The 17,747-nt window shown below is 42.1% G+C and overlaps 1 protein-coding gene across 6 annotated transcripts in view; it reads right to left on the bottom strand.

Annotated features, from left to right (window-relative positions):
* Positions 1 to 1,592: 1,592 nt before the first annotated feature.
* LCA5L (lebercilin LCA5 like) overlaps positions 1,593 to 17,747 on the bottom strand; it is a 28,094-nt gene continuing 11,939 nt past the window's right edge. For 3 of the 6 annotated variants that reach the window (XM_074353129.1, XM_074353080.1, XM_074353199.1), the window contains 7 exons: positions 15,746 to 16,077; positions 13,396 to 13,910; positions 11,312 to 11,449; positions 6,236 to 6,320; positions 4,619 to 4,725; positions 4,335 to 4,452; positions 1,593 to 2,317 (listed from right to left, as the gene is read on the bottom strand). In XM_074353129.1, coding sequence (XP_074209230.1) covers positions 1,593 to 2,317; positions 4,335 to 4,452; positions 4,619 to 4,725; positions 6,236 to 6,320; positions 11,312 to 11,449; positions 13,396 to 13,910; positions 15,746 to 16,067 — 2,010 coding nt within the window. In that variant the 5' untranslated portion in view covers positions 16,068 to 16,077. Of the gene's footprint in view, positions 2,318 to 4,334; positions 4,453 to 4,618; positions 4,726 to 6,230; positions 6,321 to 11,311; positions 11,450 to 13,395; positions 14,079 to 15,745; positions 16,953 to 17,747 lie in introns of those variants that run through there. The other 3 variants (XM_045506833.2, XM_074353266.1, XR_012502366.1) reach the window with 3 other exon arrangements.

The following is a 17,747-nucleotide window of genomic DNA, read 5'->3' as shown; positions in this document are numbered from 1 at the left end:
CATGCTGGGCAGCGTTTCAGGAACGCTTTTAGTAAATGTCTCTGCATTTAGAGCTGGGCAGTTCTGTCCTTCCACGTGGGTTTGTGCATCTCCCTGTATGCGCCTCCAAGGATTCCAGCTCTCCTCCCCTCTCCTGCTCCCACTTTTGTCCTGCCTTCTCTTTTCCCCTCACTGTGGTTTTCATAAAGATCAAAGCTTATGCCAGTCGTAGTATGTATCTCATCTTTGGTTTTAAATGCAATTCTTTTTACACCACGACTTTCACTCCCTTTTGGAAGTTTATTTTACTGTTCTCAGTTTTCAAAAGTGTGTTGATATTGATGAAATACAATTCGTATTTTCTGGCAAGACAAGAAAATTCAAACATAAAAACTTTCTCTGCTGGTTGGGCCTCCCCCTCCCTTGGGTGTGTATCATACGTCTGCATTAACCAGTCTCCTGAGGAGACATTCCTTCTTAATCTCATGAAAGGTCATGACTCCTTAGAAGATAACCTTCCGTCTTAATCTGGTACGGTGCAGTGACCCCACTGCTTTGTAGTGTAGATCTGGATTGTGTAAACTGTCAATAATACGTTTGACATATAACCTCTGTCTAAAAAACTTACATAACTGTGCTTTGACCTCTAATGGGCAGAATTGCCCTCAGAGCTTTCTGAAAGGCTGTCTCCCAGGTTGTAATCCTCAGCCTGGTTCAAATAAAATTTCCATTTCTTTCTTAGATCAACCATTATTTGCTCTTTTTGTCAAAAGTATTACACACCAACCCATAAACATGTTTGGAAATAGTATGGTCTAAATCATAAATAAGTTTCCCTTGTCAATAAATGAAGGTAAGTTAATGGATTAACACTGGGAGTACAGCCCCCTCTGTATAGTCCGAATATAAAATATTCCGGGTGTAACAAATACATTCATTAGGACTGAACAGCTCACTTGAATGGACACGAATTATACCATTATGCTTGTTTCTAAGAAGATTGACAGAAAAAGGGTCAAGGTACAGGTGTGCAACAAATATAAATAAAAAATGCTGAACCGTAGGTGTACATGAGGAAACTGTCACCTACAAAGGCAGGACATTAGACGCCCAGTTTAGCGGAATAAGAGAACACTCAAAAATAATTTTCATAAAACCAAGCTTGGTCATCACTGCTTTTTTTAAAATTTAAATTTAAAGAGAGGCTTCTCATTATATGGGTTCCTTTCAGAGCTGCTTCCGTGGTTTTAAGTTAGAGTCATTTGACTCCTGACACAGTTCTCACTTGCAGGAGATGTGTATGTCTTGGGTTGACTAACTTACTGGCTACAGAGGCTCATGGAATATTGAACCATATGATAAATCAGTCTTCCAAAAGATAGTGGACATGTTTCAGTTGTAGGGGAAAAAAAGATGTAATTTTGTTTTTGAAACGTTGTCCTTGGCTAATGTACAGTGGATTTTAAAGTCAGATGAGCACTAGAACAAAACCTTAATTATCCAAAGTCGATTTAAGTAGTGAAAACACATACACGTATGTAATTAAAATGGTAAGATTCAAGGCACATAAGACCAGAATATCAAACCAGAGTGGGTTAGGATATTGATTATATTTAAATAATTATTTTCCTCTTTCCTTCTGTCGGTGAAGATGACCTGATAGAACTGACCACAGTTACTTTAGAATCTCCGAAAGCATTGCTGGCGGAGGCCTGACCAGGAGGCACGCGGTGCATCTCACTCTGCAGCCTCTCCTCAGGCTCTTTAACGACCGCAGGACCAGCTTGGTCGTTTTTTAAGATGCAGCCTGAGCCGAAGAGCTCTTCCATCAGACTGCTTTTCTTCTCCCTGAAAGCCGTGTCCTTCCCGCTTGCTCGGGAGGACCTCCCGCAGGAGGGCGGGCCGGCGCCGGCCGGCCCCTCGGGCCTCGGCTCCCCCGCGGGCCCGCGACGCCGGCCGGTGCCGAGCGCGGCCCTGGCGCCGCCCGGGGCGGCCGCGCCCCCCGCGGCGGGGAGCCCCTGGTGCAGGTTTTCCGTGGCTTCTGTGAAGGAGTAACGCTTTCTCTGTCTGAAGGGTGTCTTGACACTTGGAGCGGCGTTTTTATCCGGCACGTCGCCCGTGTCATTGACTTCCGGACTTCGTCTAAACTCTTCTTTTCCTGGCTCGTCCTCCTGACCGCCTTCCCCTTCAGGATGGGTCATCTGAGCGCCTTTCGGTGGCAGTTCCTGTTCCTTCAGTAACGTGGGTTTCCTGTCTGGATCGGCCACTGTCTCTCTCTGCGGCCCAGCGTTCTCCAGAGACGGCTCTGCTTCCGGACGCCCCCCGTCCTGGGATAAGCCTGTGTTAGAAACGCAGCCAGCTTAGTGTCTTTAAGAGTGATGGGTTTCTACTGCAAGCTGGATACTTAGCACACTGAGCTACACCTCCGGTCGGGCACATTAAAATGACAAAAAGGAAAGAAAATACATGCATCTGACACTGGAATACAGAGGAAGGCGCTGTCATGTGAATTTATACACACACCGAATAAATGAGAATCATGAAACAAGAGAAAAATGGCATTCATAAAATTTGCGTGATCTCTCCCCCTTCCCCGGGCGTCTGCGGGGCACTCTGCCTGGAGTGCTCGTCTCGGATGACCCCGTGGGTCACTTCCTCCCTCCTTGCGAGTCCTACTGAGGTGCCATCGACACCCTCATCTCCCCACCACGGCCCCCTCCCCACCTCCTTCTCTGGCCCGTCTTTGCAGCGCCTGCCACCCGCTCACCTAAACGTCCCGCACATCTTCCCGCCCCGGGACACGCGCACCCAGGGCGGGCATGTTGCCCTCTCCGCTGCCCCCAACCCCCAATGCCTGGATCAGAGCCTGACACACAGCATATGCTCAGAAAATAGTTGTCGAGTGAGTGAGTCAACTTCCTAGGACGATATGAAGTACCAAAAGGACAAAAAAAAATAGGTGGAAAACGTCAATGGACCGGGGACCACAGCAGGACCTGCACCAGGCAGCGTGGCTTTCCGGGTGGGGCCCGGGGTGTTAATTAAACTTCATTCTAAGGCCACACCGCACAGCTCAGGTGTGGCCCCTCCCGGCCTGTACTGAGGCCCCTCCCCGCGGCTCCGGGGGAACCTGGGGGGCTATTCCCAGTGACTGCTCTCTCCAGGGAGGTTGGGCCTGCCCAGCCGTGTGCGGTTTCACCCGATTTCCCTTGAGCAATATGTTAACATGAAAACAACGGGGCAGCATCTTCAAAATTCTGAGGGAAAATGATCTCCAACCCGGAATTTTCTTTCTAGTCAATTATTAGTCAAGTCTAGGGTCGGATAATGACACCTCGGGATGAAAGGCACACAGATTTACCTCACACGCATCCATTCTCAGGGAGCAAGTAAGAGGTTGTGCTGGCAGGATGTGATGGTGTTAACCAAGGAAGGGGAGGATTTGGCGGAAGAAACAGAAGGCCCAGTGAAGAAGGGGCGCCAGGCGCCAGCGGGAAAGGTGAAGGGAGGCCCCAGGATGACAGCTGTGCTCCAGAGGGATGGGGCACAGGCCGGAGGCCAAGGGGCTTAAGCATTAAGGGCTGACCCTCCAGCCTCCAGCATCCCGGGTCCACTCTGACCAGGGCCTGGCGGAGGTGTCCCCACCCTCTGGTCCCGGCAGTCTGGGTTGGCCGAGGACCCTGGTTTCACCCCCCAGGAATGCTCTGCTCTGACAGACTCCTGAGAGCTGGACATCAGCTCTGGGATCTGAGCACAAGAAGCACCGAGCAGCCCACCCGGGACTCTCCCTGCACCTGCAGAGCAGCCCTGAGGCCACCCGGCTCCCATGGGCCCCTCCTCCCAGGACCCGTGACCAGGGCTCTGGCTGTGCCCCAGGCCTTCGGGAAGCTGCAGCCAGCCTCCGTCCAGCCTGCCTTCTCTGGATGCTTCGTTAGTCTCCATGAGGGGTAGTGCTGCCCTTGGCTCAGCTGGGTTTGGGTTTGTGACTCAGTTTTTCAGAACTGAACACGTTGTTGAAGGGTCCGCGCAGGATAGGGAGGGTGAGGAAAGGAAGGGATGACTGGCATCAAACTGAAGAGGGTGGTGTTTCTGGGGGGCAGGGGAGGGTTGTGGTCACGAGGGGCCCACGGGGTGTCCTAGGGGACACCCACGTTCTGCTGCTTAAGCAAGGAAGTGGCTTCACAGGTGTTCATTTTACAACGGTTCTTTAAATGGAAGATCTCTCTTTTATGTGTACTTTTATACACACACAGTAATTCACAATTAAAAGAATAAACTAAGCGTAAAGGAGACAAATCGACTCTACTTCAATTAAAAAAAAGACTAAAGGAGACTTAAAGAGCTGTTAAAATTACCTTCTTGTTTTCTCTTGGAATCCTCTTGGTTTGGGAATTTGCTGATACAGTGAGAAAGTGCATAGATTATTTCAGTTGGTTTTTCTTTATGCCCAATGTTTCCTGTTGTCTTTTTACCCTGTAATTTAGAAAAGCAGCAAAAACACATTTTGGAGGTACAGATAGTTTTACATTGTGTTTTATTCAATGAATACAAAATACCTTTTGTATAGAGCAAGTGATCATAGACTATTTTTGTAAAGAAATGTTTAATTAGACATTGCAAGAATTCAAATTTGCTGTACCTTAGTTGCCAGAGATGGAACATCTTCTGATTTTTGGGTTTCCTGGTGTCTCACACTTGTAAAGGAAAAACTTCTCCTGTCTGCTTGTACTGACTTTGTTGAAGAAACTACAGAACAGGTAAATCATGTGTAAGAAACATATTTTACATTTGGAAGCAATATTGATTTTACATATAAAATAACACAGAAGTTTGTGATGTGATAATAAAACAAAATGTACTAGATATTTTCTAAAGGTTTTCAGTAAATTAATAACATTTGCCAGTTTCACTTTTTCACCTCCTATTTCCCCTGTTTTGTCTCATTTTGGGCCACAAGGGTTATGGGTTCCCAGGCAGAGAGCACCAAACAAGCAGGAGTTAGGCTGGGTCAGCACTGCTGTTGGAGGACACGGCTTCCCTGCTTGCAGAAGGGTTCAAAGCTGAAGACAGGCGGGGGGAGGGTATAGCTCAGGGGCAGAGCCCGTGCTTGGCATGCACGGGGTCCTGGGCTCAATCCCCAGTACCTCCATTAACAAAAAACACCAAAAACCAAAAACCAAAACTGTAGACATGCAATGGTGAGAGGGTGAGCCACCAAGGTCTCCTGTGCCAGAGTTCTTGGCCACTGATGGCTGCGCTGCCCACGCCAAAGGGCATGACCACTAAACCCAGCAGTCCCTTTCCTGGAAGTGTTATTCCATTTAAATGACCCCCTGCTTGATTTTAGCGTCCTCTCTGCTGGCTGTCACTCTGGTCTATGAGCCAGAAGGGAACAAAGGAAGGAAGGCCAGGAAATCTGAGGTCACAGCCTTTAAAAGTAAACATGTTGTTACTTCTAGCAAAATGAGAGGGGAGTGTTCCTACTGAACGTCTTCTGAGCAGAATCTTGGGCTGGGAGATCTGGAGGGGAAAATAAGGACGTCCTGTCCTGAAGGAAAAAATACTGCTCAGCAATAAAAAGGTGCAAACTAACCACATGGCGCAACATGGATGAATCTTAAAAACGTCATGCTGAACAAAAGCAGCCAGGCACAAGAGAGGACCTGCTGCATGAGCCCACGCAGGAAATTCCACAACAGGCAAACTAAGCTATTGTGACCCAAGGGAAACCAGAGGTGGCCGCAGGCCGGGGACGGGGGACCGCGGACTGCCAGGGCAGGAGGGGGCCTCCTGAGGAGATGGGATGTTCTGCATCTTGGCGGGGTGGTGGTTACGTGGGTACACGCGCTCGTCAGAACCTACTGAACTGCACACTTAAAATGCATGCATTTTATTGAGGTAAATTGTACTGAAATAAAGGTAACTTTAAACATCCACACACTGGCTAAGGGACATACTTAGAAAGGTCAGTATCTGGCAGACGTTTTGCTTCAAGCTGAAAAGTTACCCTCTAACCTGCCTGAGTAAGGACAGAGAGGACAGAGGATGGGAAGACAGGAAAGGATCTCTCTTCTCCTCTAGCTGTTTCAACCATGTTAGGTTTCATTATTCTAGAACCACAAAATGTTTCAATGCCTAATACAATGATTTTTTTTAAATAAAAAAATTTTTAAAAATTTTGATGATATAAATTAGGAAAATCTGACTAGAGACTTCAAAATAGATTCTGAGCAAACACAATGAAAACATACCTTACCTTTTGGATAATCTTCTTTGTCATGTAGATTTTTAAGTATCCGATTAGTATAGATGTTTCTAATTTCCAGCTCTCTGTCCTTCTCCTAAAGGGAATTGCAGTACCAACATTTCTATAAATGTTTGCTTTTTCTCAACCTGAGGTTCTTGTAAAAAACGATTTAGGGTGAGCTCAGCGGTCTTTGAGCAAAACTATAGATTCCAGCAGAAAGAGAAATGGGCCATTTTGTTATATATCATTTCTGACATCAGAAAGTACTAGCTTTTTAACAGTGACAAACCATTGTGATGGGGACAACATTTCTGAAGACTCTGCAAGCCAGTTCCTTTCACTGTAGTTTTTCTGTCCCCTGGGACTGTGTCATGAAGTTTTTGTTCTGTGTGGTCCAATACGGTGGCCACGAACCCCGCTGTGATTTAAATTAATTACAAAAAAATTCAGTCCTCAGTCATACGACCCATATTTCAAGCCCTCAGTCGCTGCATGTGAGTGGGGACCACAGTGTTGATCTGTGGGACCGAACACTCTCCTCACACAAAATTCTGTTAGACGGGGCTGCGTTTACACAGCGAGTGCCAGAGGTGCAGCCTGCAACAAAGACATTGTTGTTCAGCTTTAAATCTCAGTGCTGACTTTTTAAAGTCTTGGCAAAACAAAAAGTTTGAAATCCTAGTTTGTTGAGGGAAAAAAAGGTGTTTTTTTTGTTTTTTAAATTGAAGTATAGTTGATGTACAATATACAAGTTACAGGTGAACAATATAGTGATTTACAATTTTTAAAGGTCATACTCCATGAATAGTTATTATAAAATATTGGCTGTATTCCCTGTGCTGTACAATATATCTTTGTAGCTTATTTTATACATAATAGTTTGGACTTCTTAATCCCCACCCCATTCTCCCCCTCCCCTCTCCCCACTGTTTGCTCTCTAGATCTGTGAATCTACATTTGTTTTGTTTTATTCACTAGTCTGCTGTATTTTTAAATTGAATGGGGTTCTGTGTCCCCTTAGGCTCAAATCTCTGGAATAGTCAGGAGTCTAAAACATCCTTAAAGTTTCTACTCCTCTTTCCCTTGGGTCGGCCCTAGAGGTGACCATGAAGCATGAAAGGCAGTCTCATCCTTCCGGATGAGACAGGACTGGTGGGAGGTAGGAGTATATCCTGAACGCAGGAGGGACCATCGGTGAGAGGCCTGGGTTCAATGACTGAGTCAGAGGAAGTGTCACAATGGGTGGTTTTAAATTACTTTGTGTAACACACTCCCTGGGTGTCTTATTTTTCTTCCATGTATTTTTTTTAACGTATCTTAAAAAAATATTTTATTTGTTATTGTATTATTTAATTATTTTCATTTTTGGTGGAGGTGGGGGGTTAGTTAGGTTTATTTATTTTTAGAGGATGTACTGGGGATTGAACCCAGGACCTCGGACATGCTAAGCATGCACTCTACTTGAGCTATTCCCTCCCCTCTGGCTTATTTCACTTAGAATGACGATCTCCAGGTCCATCCATGTTGCTGCAAATGGCATTATTTCAGTCTTTCTTATGGCTGAGTCGTATTCCACTGTGTGTGTGTGTGTGTGTGTGTGTGTGTGTATAAATATATATATATATACACCACAACTTTATCCAGTCATCTGTTGATGGACATTTAGGTTGTTTCCCTGTCTTGGCTATTGTAAATAGGCCAATACTTGTTTTTGATAGTAGCCATCCTCATGGTGGTTTTGATTTGTGTTTCCCTCATAAACACTTGAGCATCTTTTCATGTGCTAGTTGATCATTTGTCTATCTTTGGGGAAATGTCTATTTCAGTAATTTTTTTCATTTTTGAATTGGGTCATTTGTTTTTCCATTGTTGAGTTTTCCGTCATGGTCTCTTTTCTGTAAGTTCCCACCATCATCTCTTTTGTTTGTTTCACTTTGCTATTTATTTGTTGTGGAAACTGGGTTGTTTGTGCTGTAGAGTTTCCCACAGTGTGATGTTGATTGTGTCCCTGAGGTGTTATCTATCATGTTCCCCTGACCCCTGTATTTCTTTTAAATTGGTTGTTAGATCTAAATGTTTAATCAATCAAGGTATAGGTTTTTTTGGCAGGAACACTCCCTGGGTGGAGGTGTGTACAGGAGTCAGGAAGTGCACAGCGTCAGATGGTTTCCCTTTTGTGACGATCATTGCTTAGATTCACTAACTCATTAAAAGTTCCAAAATAGTGATATTGTCATCCTATCATTCCTTTGACATTATTGATCAGAATGCCTTTACAAAGAGGATCTTCCCTCCTCAGAAACTATTTGATTACTCCGGGTATGGGAAAGGTGAAAGTAATTGTTTCCTTTCCTTTATTTACCAGTTTTTGAAATAGTGTGCTAGTTCCCTAGTATACTCAAGATGACTAATCACTGAGGTGTTCTGTTTTGTAAGCAGCCTTATGAACTTTTTGATTTCTATACATTTGATAAGTTTCTGTCCACGCAGTTCCCTTTATCAGTCCTTAAACCGCCTCATCTCTGGCCATTAGGAACCTATTCCAGACTGATGGCTCCTGAGTCTCTCTGACGTTCCCCTGATAGTTCTTACACTTTTCTTGCTTTTTTGTAGGACAGTGTCCCGGGCTCACATAGTACGTCTTTCATGCTCCAGACCTAGAATTTTTTTTTTAAGGTGACTCAGTTCTTTTTAGTGGGTTATGGATTTTGAAGAACAAGCTTGCACTAGGGGTGTTCCCTGCAGGTGAGTTGGTCGCATTAGGAAATATGTACTTATTTTTAAAGATAGAATGTCATAAATTCATACTTTCATTTAAATTCACAGCCAGGTCTACTATTTGACCTTATCTGACTTCTGTATTTTCTTTCTTCCATCCCCAAATCCCAGTTCTCAATGACATGAATATAGTTCACCATGTGGTTTATCTCCTAAGATATACACAACAGTCTCAAAATCACCATTCCTACACTGTCAGCGGGAGTGTGTTTCACTAGGCACATGCAGTGAAATTAACGTGCTTTAGGTCGCCTGGAATGGTGTCTCTCTGTGACATTATGCCAACAGTGAATATGCAGTGGGTTCATTTTTTTCCTTCATTTTACTTTGTATTTTTAGGGAATGATTTCCAATTTTTTTTACATTTCATTCTGCTTCATAATTATGCAAAACATTTACATGGTTCCAAAGTCAAATCTACCAAAAATATATTTGAGGAAACCTAGGTTCTACAGCTGTCCCTTCTACTTGCTGCTCTCTCCCCACTTCCGTTGTCATCCTACTACGGGTTTTTCTAATTATAAGCAAATATGTGGATGTATTTGTTCTGTCTCCTTTACTTACATGCTGGCATGCTGCACGCTCCTCTGCCTGCCTTTTTCATTTATCAATGTATCCTGGCGATTACTCATATTACAATGTAAAGAGTCCTCATTCCTTTTTACAGATGCACAGAAATCCATTGTGTGGAGGTATATTTACTTTTCTTTTTTAAAATAAATTTTGGATCTTTCTTTTCATTAAATATTTTATCAATCATTAAGCTTTTCTCCTGTCAAAATTGTTTTTTAATGACTGCATAGTATTTATGTGCATATGGTTGCATATGATAGCACAAATTTATTTTAAAATTCCCTGGTTGTGTCTCCGTGTGTGTGTGTGTGTTTGCCTCGACCAATGGATCTTGAAGCCTCTCCTGTTGGATTTCTAAGCTGGTGGTTATGGCCACGCCCATTTTCTGGCATATTCTCTCTGAAGTTTCCTGAGGCTCCAGAGAAGAAAGGAACAGGACTCTCTCCCTGCTTTACAAGGGAGAGCTTACATCCAGCTTTCTCCCCTAATATCCTTCCCCTGCCTCTCCGTGCTCTCATGGCTCCCAGGAAATCTGAACTCCCTACCTGTCATAAAAGTTAAAGATTCTTGTTTTAAAGAATCGAGCTTAAGATTTACTAGTTGAGGCTGAAAAGACCTGTGTTTCTTAAGTATCTTATCAAATACTTTAGAAATCTTCAAGGCAGAAAGAGCAAACTCTGAAAAAGTAAATATTTTTAATTCTCATTTTTTAGAGCACACTGTTAAAATATTGAAGTATAGTTGCTGTGCAATATGTAAATTACAAGTGTATAATACAGTGATTCATAATTTTTAAAGGTTATACTGCATTTATAGTTATTATAAAATACTGGCTATATCCCCCAAGTTGTACAATATATCCTTGTAGCTTATTTTATACCTAAGAGTTTGAACCTCCTACTCCCCTACCCCAGACTGCCCCTCCCCACCCCCCACCCTCACTGGTAACCACCGATTTATTCTCTGTATCTGTGATTCTGTGTCTTTTTTGTTACGTGCACTAGTTTGCTGTATTTTTCAGATCCCACATATAAGTGATCTCATACAGTATTTGTCTTTTTCTTATTTGACTTGTTTCACTTAGCATAATACCCTCCAAGTTAGAGCACACTTTAAAAGATAGTTTTGCAAGCGTATTGGCAAGTGAGACTGTAAAATGAATTTATGTATATATAAAATAGATATGCTAAAAGGGTTTACTGTATAGCACTGAGAACAGCATTCAATATCTTGTAATAACCTATAATGGAAAATAACCTGAAAAAAATAACTGAATCACTTTGCTGTATACCTGAAACTAACACAATATTGTAAATCAACTATACTTCAATTAAAAAAAAATAAAAAAATAAATAAAATGAATTTATGGGCCTCTAAAATTACTCTATTTTAATAATGTTAATTTTTTAATTGAAAAACTTATTTGGGTTTCCACTAAAGTGTTAACAAAAACCAGTAATATTACTTCATGTGATGACATAAAATGATAAAGTCTTTTTAATGATAGATTAGAGCTTTAATTTTTCTAATTACAGTACATACTCACCAGGCTGTTAACTCATTCTAATAATTTCAGATCCTCTATCTGTTCACATGATGGTAGGGAAAAAAGTTAATTTGAGAAAGATATTCCTAAAGTCAAGTAATTACAATTTATATTAGGCATAAATAGCTCTGATATTTTGGGAAGTGGAGTCTCAGAAATTCTGTTACATTTTGCTTTGCAAGAAGTACCTTAAGTTCCTGCTGCAGGCGCTTGACTTCCAGCTGCAGAGCGTTCGTAGCTGCGTGAGCTGCTAAGGTTTTCTGGCTCTCGCTGGCCAGCTGCCGGGTAAAGGCTTTGTTGTTCAGCCTCAGCTGTTTCTCCAAGTTCTGAAAACAGTATACATTTCAACTCTTCTAGAACCAATGTAACATTATACAAAACTTCAAACGTAATGGAACTAACTACATGTATGAAAAGAGCAAAATTTTAATACAATGTTAGTAGGTGGCTTGTCTAGAGGGTGTGTATTAGAACTAAAAAGCCCCCCTGCCCCCGACAAAGTGAAAAACCCCTGGTCCCAGCTTTAGAGAATAAATGTTTCCGGCCTAATGGTTTTTACATTCTGCACTTGATAAAAAAATTTTTTGAGCAGATCTTGAAAATCAGTAAATGTAATCAATGTCTTACTTTAAAACTAAACCAAAGCAGGTCTGTTGAAACGAAGTGTTTTGCTGACCTGGCACAGCGCACTCTCTAAAAGGCTTTCAAGCCTCTCTTGCCAGAGCTGACCAGTGTCAGCGCAGACCGTCCGGGACTACGATTCCCCGGAACTGAGACTGGAGGTTGTGATCGGAACTCAGAGCCACACCACTTAGATGGAGTAGAAGACAGCAAAAGGACTGATTTAGCACAGTGACCGTCTCCAAACACACAGGACTCACTGCTGCATAGCCACCTTCTCTCTGGGGTGAGACCTGTCTTACTGGAGAATTGTTTGATCTGGATTTTGACAGCAGCTTGGCTAAAAGGGCTTTTCTTTACCTTTTTTCCACAAAGTGTGGTCTCCCCCATTCTAACATTAATACTTTCTCATTAAAGAAAAGTGGGAAATATGGTAAGCTAATAGGGTGAAGTAATTGCTAAAAAATCCCACTTCCTGAAATACTAGTATTTTAAAAAATGCCTGTGTTTTAGCCCACAAACGTTTTCCCCCCACCAAATGCCCTACAACCAAATGAAAGTTCCCATACAACCAAGTGCTTCTGCCAGGAAAATAGCGAATTAGTTCTTGAATTCTTTTTGGCTTTGGTGACAGCATAAAAACAGGAATTACTTAAACATGTGTGTGTCAAAATCTGCGGATGAGAGAGAAACACACTTCCTGTTCCATGACAGAAGATGTTAAGATGAATCCAATTTACCTGAAAGGCCAAACAACGGAACTTTGGTCTAGTAGTTACATGACTGAAAAACGAGGTTGCTCTTTACTTTCTGTAGCTCACATGTCCATTTTATGTGAGAACAGAGGACGATTTTTACCCAAGAAGAAATAACTGAGATAAAAAAGGGGTTAAAGTGAACTTGATATCTTCTTACTACTTCAAGATCGTAGAAAATACTTGTCTCTCACCACTAAGGAATTAAACAGGAAATTGATTCCATTTATGTTCATGTCCATCGAGACCAAAAAATACCCAGTGTAAAACAGGCAGAATTCTCAATATAACTGACGCGTTTCTCCCAAATTACCCTTCATAACATAATCCCCAAGCTTTTGACAGCCGGACACGGCTGAGGAATATCAATCTATTCATTTCTTCAATGATTTAAATTCCTTTTCCATATTTGTTCCCAGGGATATTATTTGGGAAAAATTCCTGTTTCTAAAACACCAGAAGTGCCTCTGTGGTAGTGGCTGGACAAGCTGGTGAGGGGGTACCAGGAGAGGTGCTGAGGAGATGCAGTTTAGGGTTTAGGGAAGAGCCTTTTACTAAGCAGTTTGAAGTAGAGGGTTGCTTTCTGAGAGGTTTCACACAACACAACCCAACCCAGCAAAACCCCTTCAGCACACGAACAGACACCCCTGACACCAGCAGCTGGACTGCTGGAGAACGGTCATGTCCAGACAGTGAGCCCAGCCACAAAAGGAGCTGTTTCTGCCTCTCCTCCCTGCCCTCGCTGTCCCCCCTCCCCATCGGACACCACCATCCGTGTGCTGTGCCCAGTAAAGCAGCTGGTCACGCTTCACCCCACGGGGGCAAGCATGATGAATGTGCCCCCTCTTCATATTAATTTTGGAAACTGAACATTTCTAGGCCTCTGAAATACAGACCTGTATTTTTTTGTCATTTGCCTCCATTTTTGTCGTAAGAACAGACAATCTTTGAGTAAGTTCTTCCCTCTCTGCAAGGTTTTTGTCTTCAGAAAGCTTCTGCAGGGCCTGCAAGGCATCTTTCGTCTTCAACAGCTCGCTGTCTGTTTCTCTAAGTTTCCTAGACACAGTTCTCTCCTTTCCCTGGGATTTCCTAAGTAGCTGCCTTAAATTTTTTACTTCATTCTGATGTTTAACCATAATTTGAGGTAGATTATTTTGTGAATTCTCGTATTTTCCTATCGCTTTCAAGTGCCTAAACTGAAGTTGTTTCAGAAACTGGTTTTCTATGGCTGTGGCTTCCAGTTTGCGGTGTAGATCAGCTAATTCATTTCTCAGTTCTTTAATCTTATGAAGTCTTGCTGAGAGTACGCGGTGAGTCATAGCATCTCTTCTCTGCATAACCATATTGATTTGAGAATTAAAAAATGCAGTATTCCAGTTGTGCTTTTTTTCGGCTGAGATTTCCTGCTGGCCTGTGTGAGCAGATAACCCAGTTTGTTACTAGTGATATGTCTGTAGATATGTAGGTCCATAAATACACACGTATGTGTAATACCCCCCCCCCCACCACCACTCACATACACACGGACACACGCCAGCTGGAAGGGGAAGGAACTGACATTTAATGAATACCTGTGCTTTAGGCCAGGTATTTGTATTTAGCTATCTCATTTAATACAGTTCTGTAAGGTCAGTGGTAGTCCATTTTATAGCTAGAGATGATAAGTCATTTGTCCAAGGTTACATAACCAACCACAAAGTGACATAAAACAAATGGAAAGTAAGGTCTTCTCTGACACTAAAACCTGTATTTATTTCTATTATAAATCACAGCCGAGAGTCTAGACTCAGTAGAAGATGTAATACATTGTTGGATGAGCCCTTGTCATGAATCCCTGGGCCAGAGCGTTCCTGAATTTTGGGGGTTTATTTTTTGTGGTGCACCTATAGTGTTTCCATAGTACTCCCAGCAGGGTTGGCGACAGCGTACTTTCATCAAAGATGATTTCTGTGGTGAAATATATGACTATATTTCACTCTAAGTGAAATTAATAAAGATCGGTTTCATGTCAGTTCAAATTAGGTTTTTTACCAAATCAGTTTTGGTGCCAAAGATGTGAAAGACGTTTGGTTTTCAGAGCTTTGTAAATTTCAGATCCAGATAAGGGATTCGAACTGTGGAATCTAACTGTGCACGATGTATGTCCTGTTGTGATAATCTCTACAAACGGCCAGACAGACTTCTAACAGACTCTTCCGTCCTGGGCTTTGCCAGGGATGCGGGACCCCCACCTCTGGAGATAAAGGTCTGTTAACTTTTTGAGAATTTGGAGGGAAACTGTGGGTCCTTCTCCCTAGAAAAGTTCACAAATGCAAACAGAGACAAAAAATGCAAAGGATTTCCTGGGGTCCCCAGACATGGGTCTTAGATTAGGAGTCCTGGCTCTGTAACTAGGAATAAGGGGAACTGGAGAGTCTAGATGGTCCAGCAGTAGCACAGGGGGTCCCAGGCACAGCTGGTCATCGCAGGCTGGGGGTGGGAGACAGGCTCTGGGTAAACCTGACAGTAGATGTGCCCCGCAGAGAGGAGGCTCTTATTTCCCGCCTGGAGACTAGGGGCAATTCTTATGGTCATAGTGGGAAAAGAGTTCCAGCTATCTCTACATAGGGATTATTTACAAGCCTAGGATTGCCCACGTGTGAGTAATCACAGTCTGGGCAGGAGGTCAGAGAGCGAGCAGATTGAGGATATCACACAGCCCATCCCAGTTTGGACCATTAGGAGCTGATGGTGTTGGCACTTTTAAAATCTACAAGGAAATGACATTATTAACAGCCTTTTGAACCAACTCTCTTTCTAAAGATCGTCTTTGCCAATATGCCTCACCGGACTCGAAGACCATCTTCCTGGGCTGTTGAGACAGATATTTACATTTCATTGGTGATGCAAACCTTGATCCTTCAGCTGAGATGAAAGGCAGAAACCCAGCGAAATCCAGGTACTGCGGTACTCTGCAACACAGCCTCCTGTTAACTGAAAACGGAACCAACCTCGCTAGTAGGCTGCAGGACGGGAAGTCGTGCCGGGGGCTAGGCTCTACATTCTGAGCCTAGCTTTCCATTCTTTTGTAATTATCCTTAATTTCTCTATTTCCTCATTCCTTCCATAAACATTCACTTATAACACACATTTTCAATCTAGGAAAACAGTAAAACTGAATATGGACCACTGCAAATACTAGTGCTTTAAATAACAATGTGATTATAACCAGAAATTTGGTCTTGGTTGGGAAATTTTGCTTCTTACCTTTAGGCTGGGAGATTTTAGACACATTATAGTTTTTCTTCTCCTCCTTTTTTTCTTTCACTACAAGCTTCTCTAAATAATTTTTAGTAACAGCTGTTTCTGAATATTCAGAGAGAAAGTCTTCTGAATAATCGTACTGAGAACTTAAACTTCTGCAGGAACACTGAGACCTGCTATAATCAACACTCTTATCCGAAGCGTTACTGTTTCTTTGAAAACTGGGGCTGTTCCTCCTGGACTGTGCAGACCTCCTGCCGTTTTCTAAGGCCACACTGGGGAAATGTCCGTCTAGATTTGTTTCTGGTAGATCAGCCAATGACATAGTAAACAACCTAATAGAAGAAAAGTATTTTTAGATTTACAGCTATTGACAGTCAAATGAACCTATGCTTTATTATATTTAGAAATGCGTAATCAGGAATGCAAGACAACACATTATTCTGAAGTATTTTCTGGAAAAATTTTCAATTTGGTTTTTATATTTTTTTCTACATAAAATATGACTCCTGAGACTGAACTTTGGTGCGATTACATTCACAGGAAATATAAAGTTCACACTGGATAACAGCAGTGACTACGATTTATAAGTGAGTGAATTACAGTCTCATTCTCCAAAGCTGGCTGTTGGTTGGGATTTTCTGCCTTGATCAGAACTGAAGACAATGACAGTATTTGCTAAGTTTGGAGGGCTGCTGTGAAATGCAGCATTTAAGGAAATTTGAACATATTTGTGGAGATACACACATTTTTATTTACTAATGATGAAATCACATACTTCGGAGATTAAATAAATAGAGTAGAATATAATTAATTTACTAGTTTTCTAGAGCTGCTGTTTGTTTTGAAATTAAACTCTTAGTTAATAGTGGGTTGTAAACTTGATCCATGATTATAAAGTTCTTTATACTTTAATTCAGGAAATTTGCTTTCCTTTCTAACCTTCATTTAAACTCTTCTGACATGAATATGACCTCCCTGATTATGTCCCATGTGACAACAGAAGAAACAGTTCAGAACATGCCAGCCTCCCTGGGAAAATCATCTGGGGCTTGGAACCTTTGGAAGGAAATCCACCCCATGGAAAATTTACGTTTATTTAATAAAGACCTGACCAGATTTTCATCCATACAAACCCCAAACTTTTATAAATAATGGATTTGGGAAATTCAAAAGTCAGTCTGTTTAATTATGAAAAATTTAACTGTTCAATGTGAAAAATCAAAATCTTTTTTGGGAACAAAACAATAGTAGAGTAAGGTAGCCTTCAAAGAAATGTGTTTAAAAGCCAAAAATGAAAATGAAGTTTGATGCTGTGATCCTAATTTCTAAAAACTAACTGCATTAAGATGTACATGGAGTCGCACTGCTTTTATTTAGGGTGAATTTGATTATAATTAAGTACATTTACAGTAATTTAAACATAGTAGTTCTTAATTTACAGATCAGGAATATTTTAGTTTAGTGAATTCATCCCCAAAGCAACTTCCACAGATGCTTCTGGGTTCTATGTAGCTAAAATAACTCTTCAACTTTTTGCTCCTAGCACCTCGCTTAAAATTCAGTGGAAAAATATTATGGTGTTTCATGTCCACTTTAAATTCTTGGTATAGGGCATAGGCGGTGGTATCAAAGTTGATGGAGCTGAATAATCTGTGCACAGACAAGGCTAGATGGTAATGTCTCTCATGTGTTTTGCACAAACTCTCCCACACTTGCAGGGGGTCTGCAATACTACACTGTGTTGTCCCCACAGTCTAAGGACTCTGGGAGAGGTGACAGCCCACAGTTAAATACACACTCTCTAACAATCCAAAAGTTTCATACAAAAGTTATCTCTGAAGAACACAGTGCAGCTCCACGATAGCTCAAGACGGCTACAAGAGAGCTTGTCACCGGTCCTGATCCTTGAAAATTTACAAATAGTGGATTCCAGTGCACACTGACTCCTGACACTGCTGATACGCCCTCTTAGTTGTCCAAAGTGAGAATTTAAAATGCAGAG

The sequence above is a fragment of the Camelus bactrianus genome, chromosome 1 (assembly GCF_048773025.1).
Source record: "Camelus bactrianus isolate YW-2024 breed Bactrian camel chromosome 1, ASM4877302v1, whole genome shotgun sequence".
Lineage (NCBI taxonomy): Eukaryota > Metazoa > Chordata > Mammalia > Artiodactyla > Camelidae > Camelus > Camelus bactrianus.
Note: the sequence above shows the minus strand (reverse complement) of the source record. Positions and strands in the feature narration are given on the sequence as shown.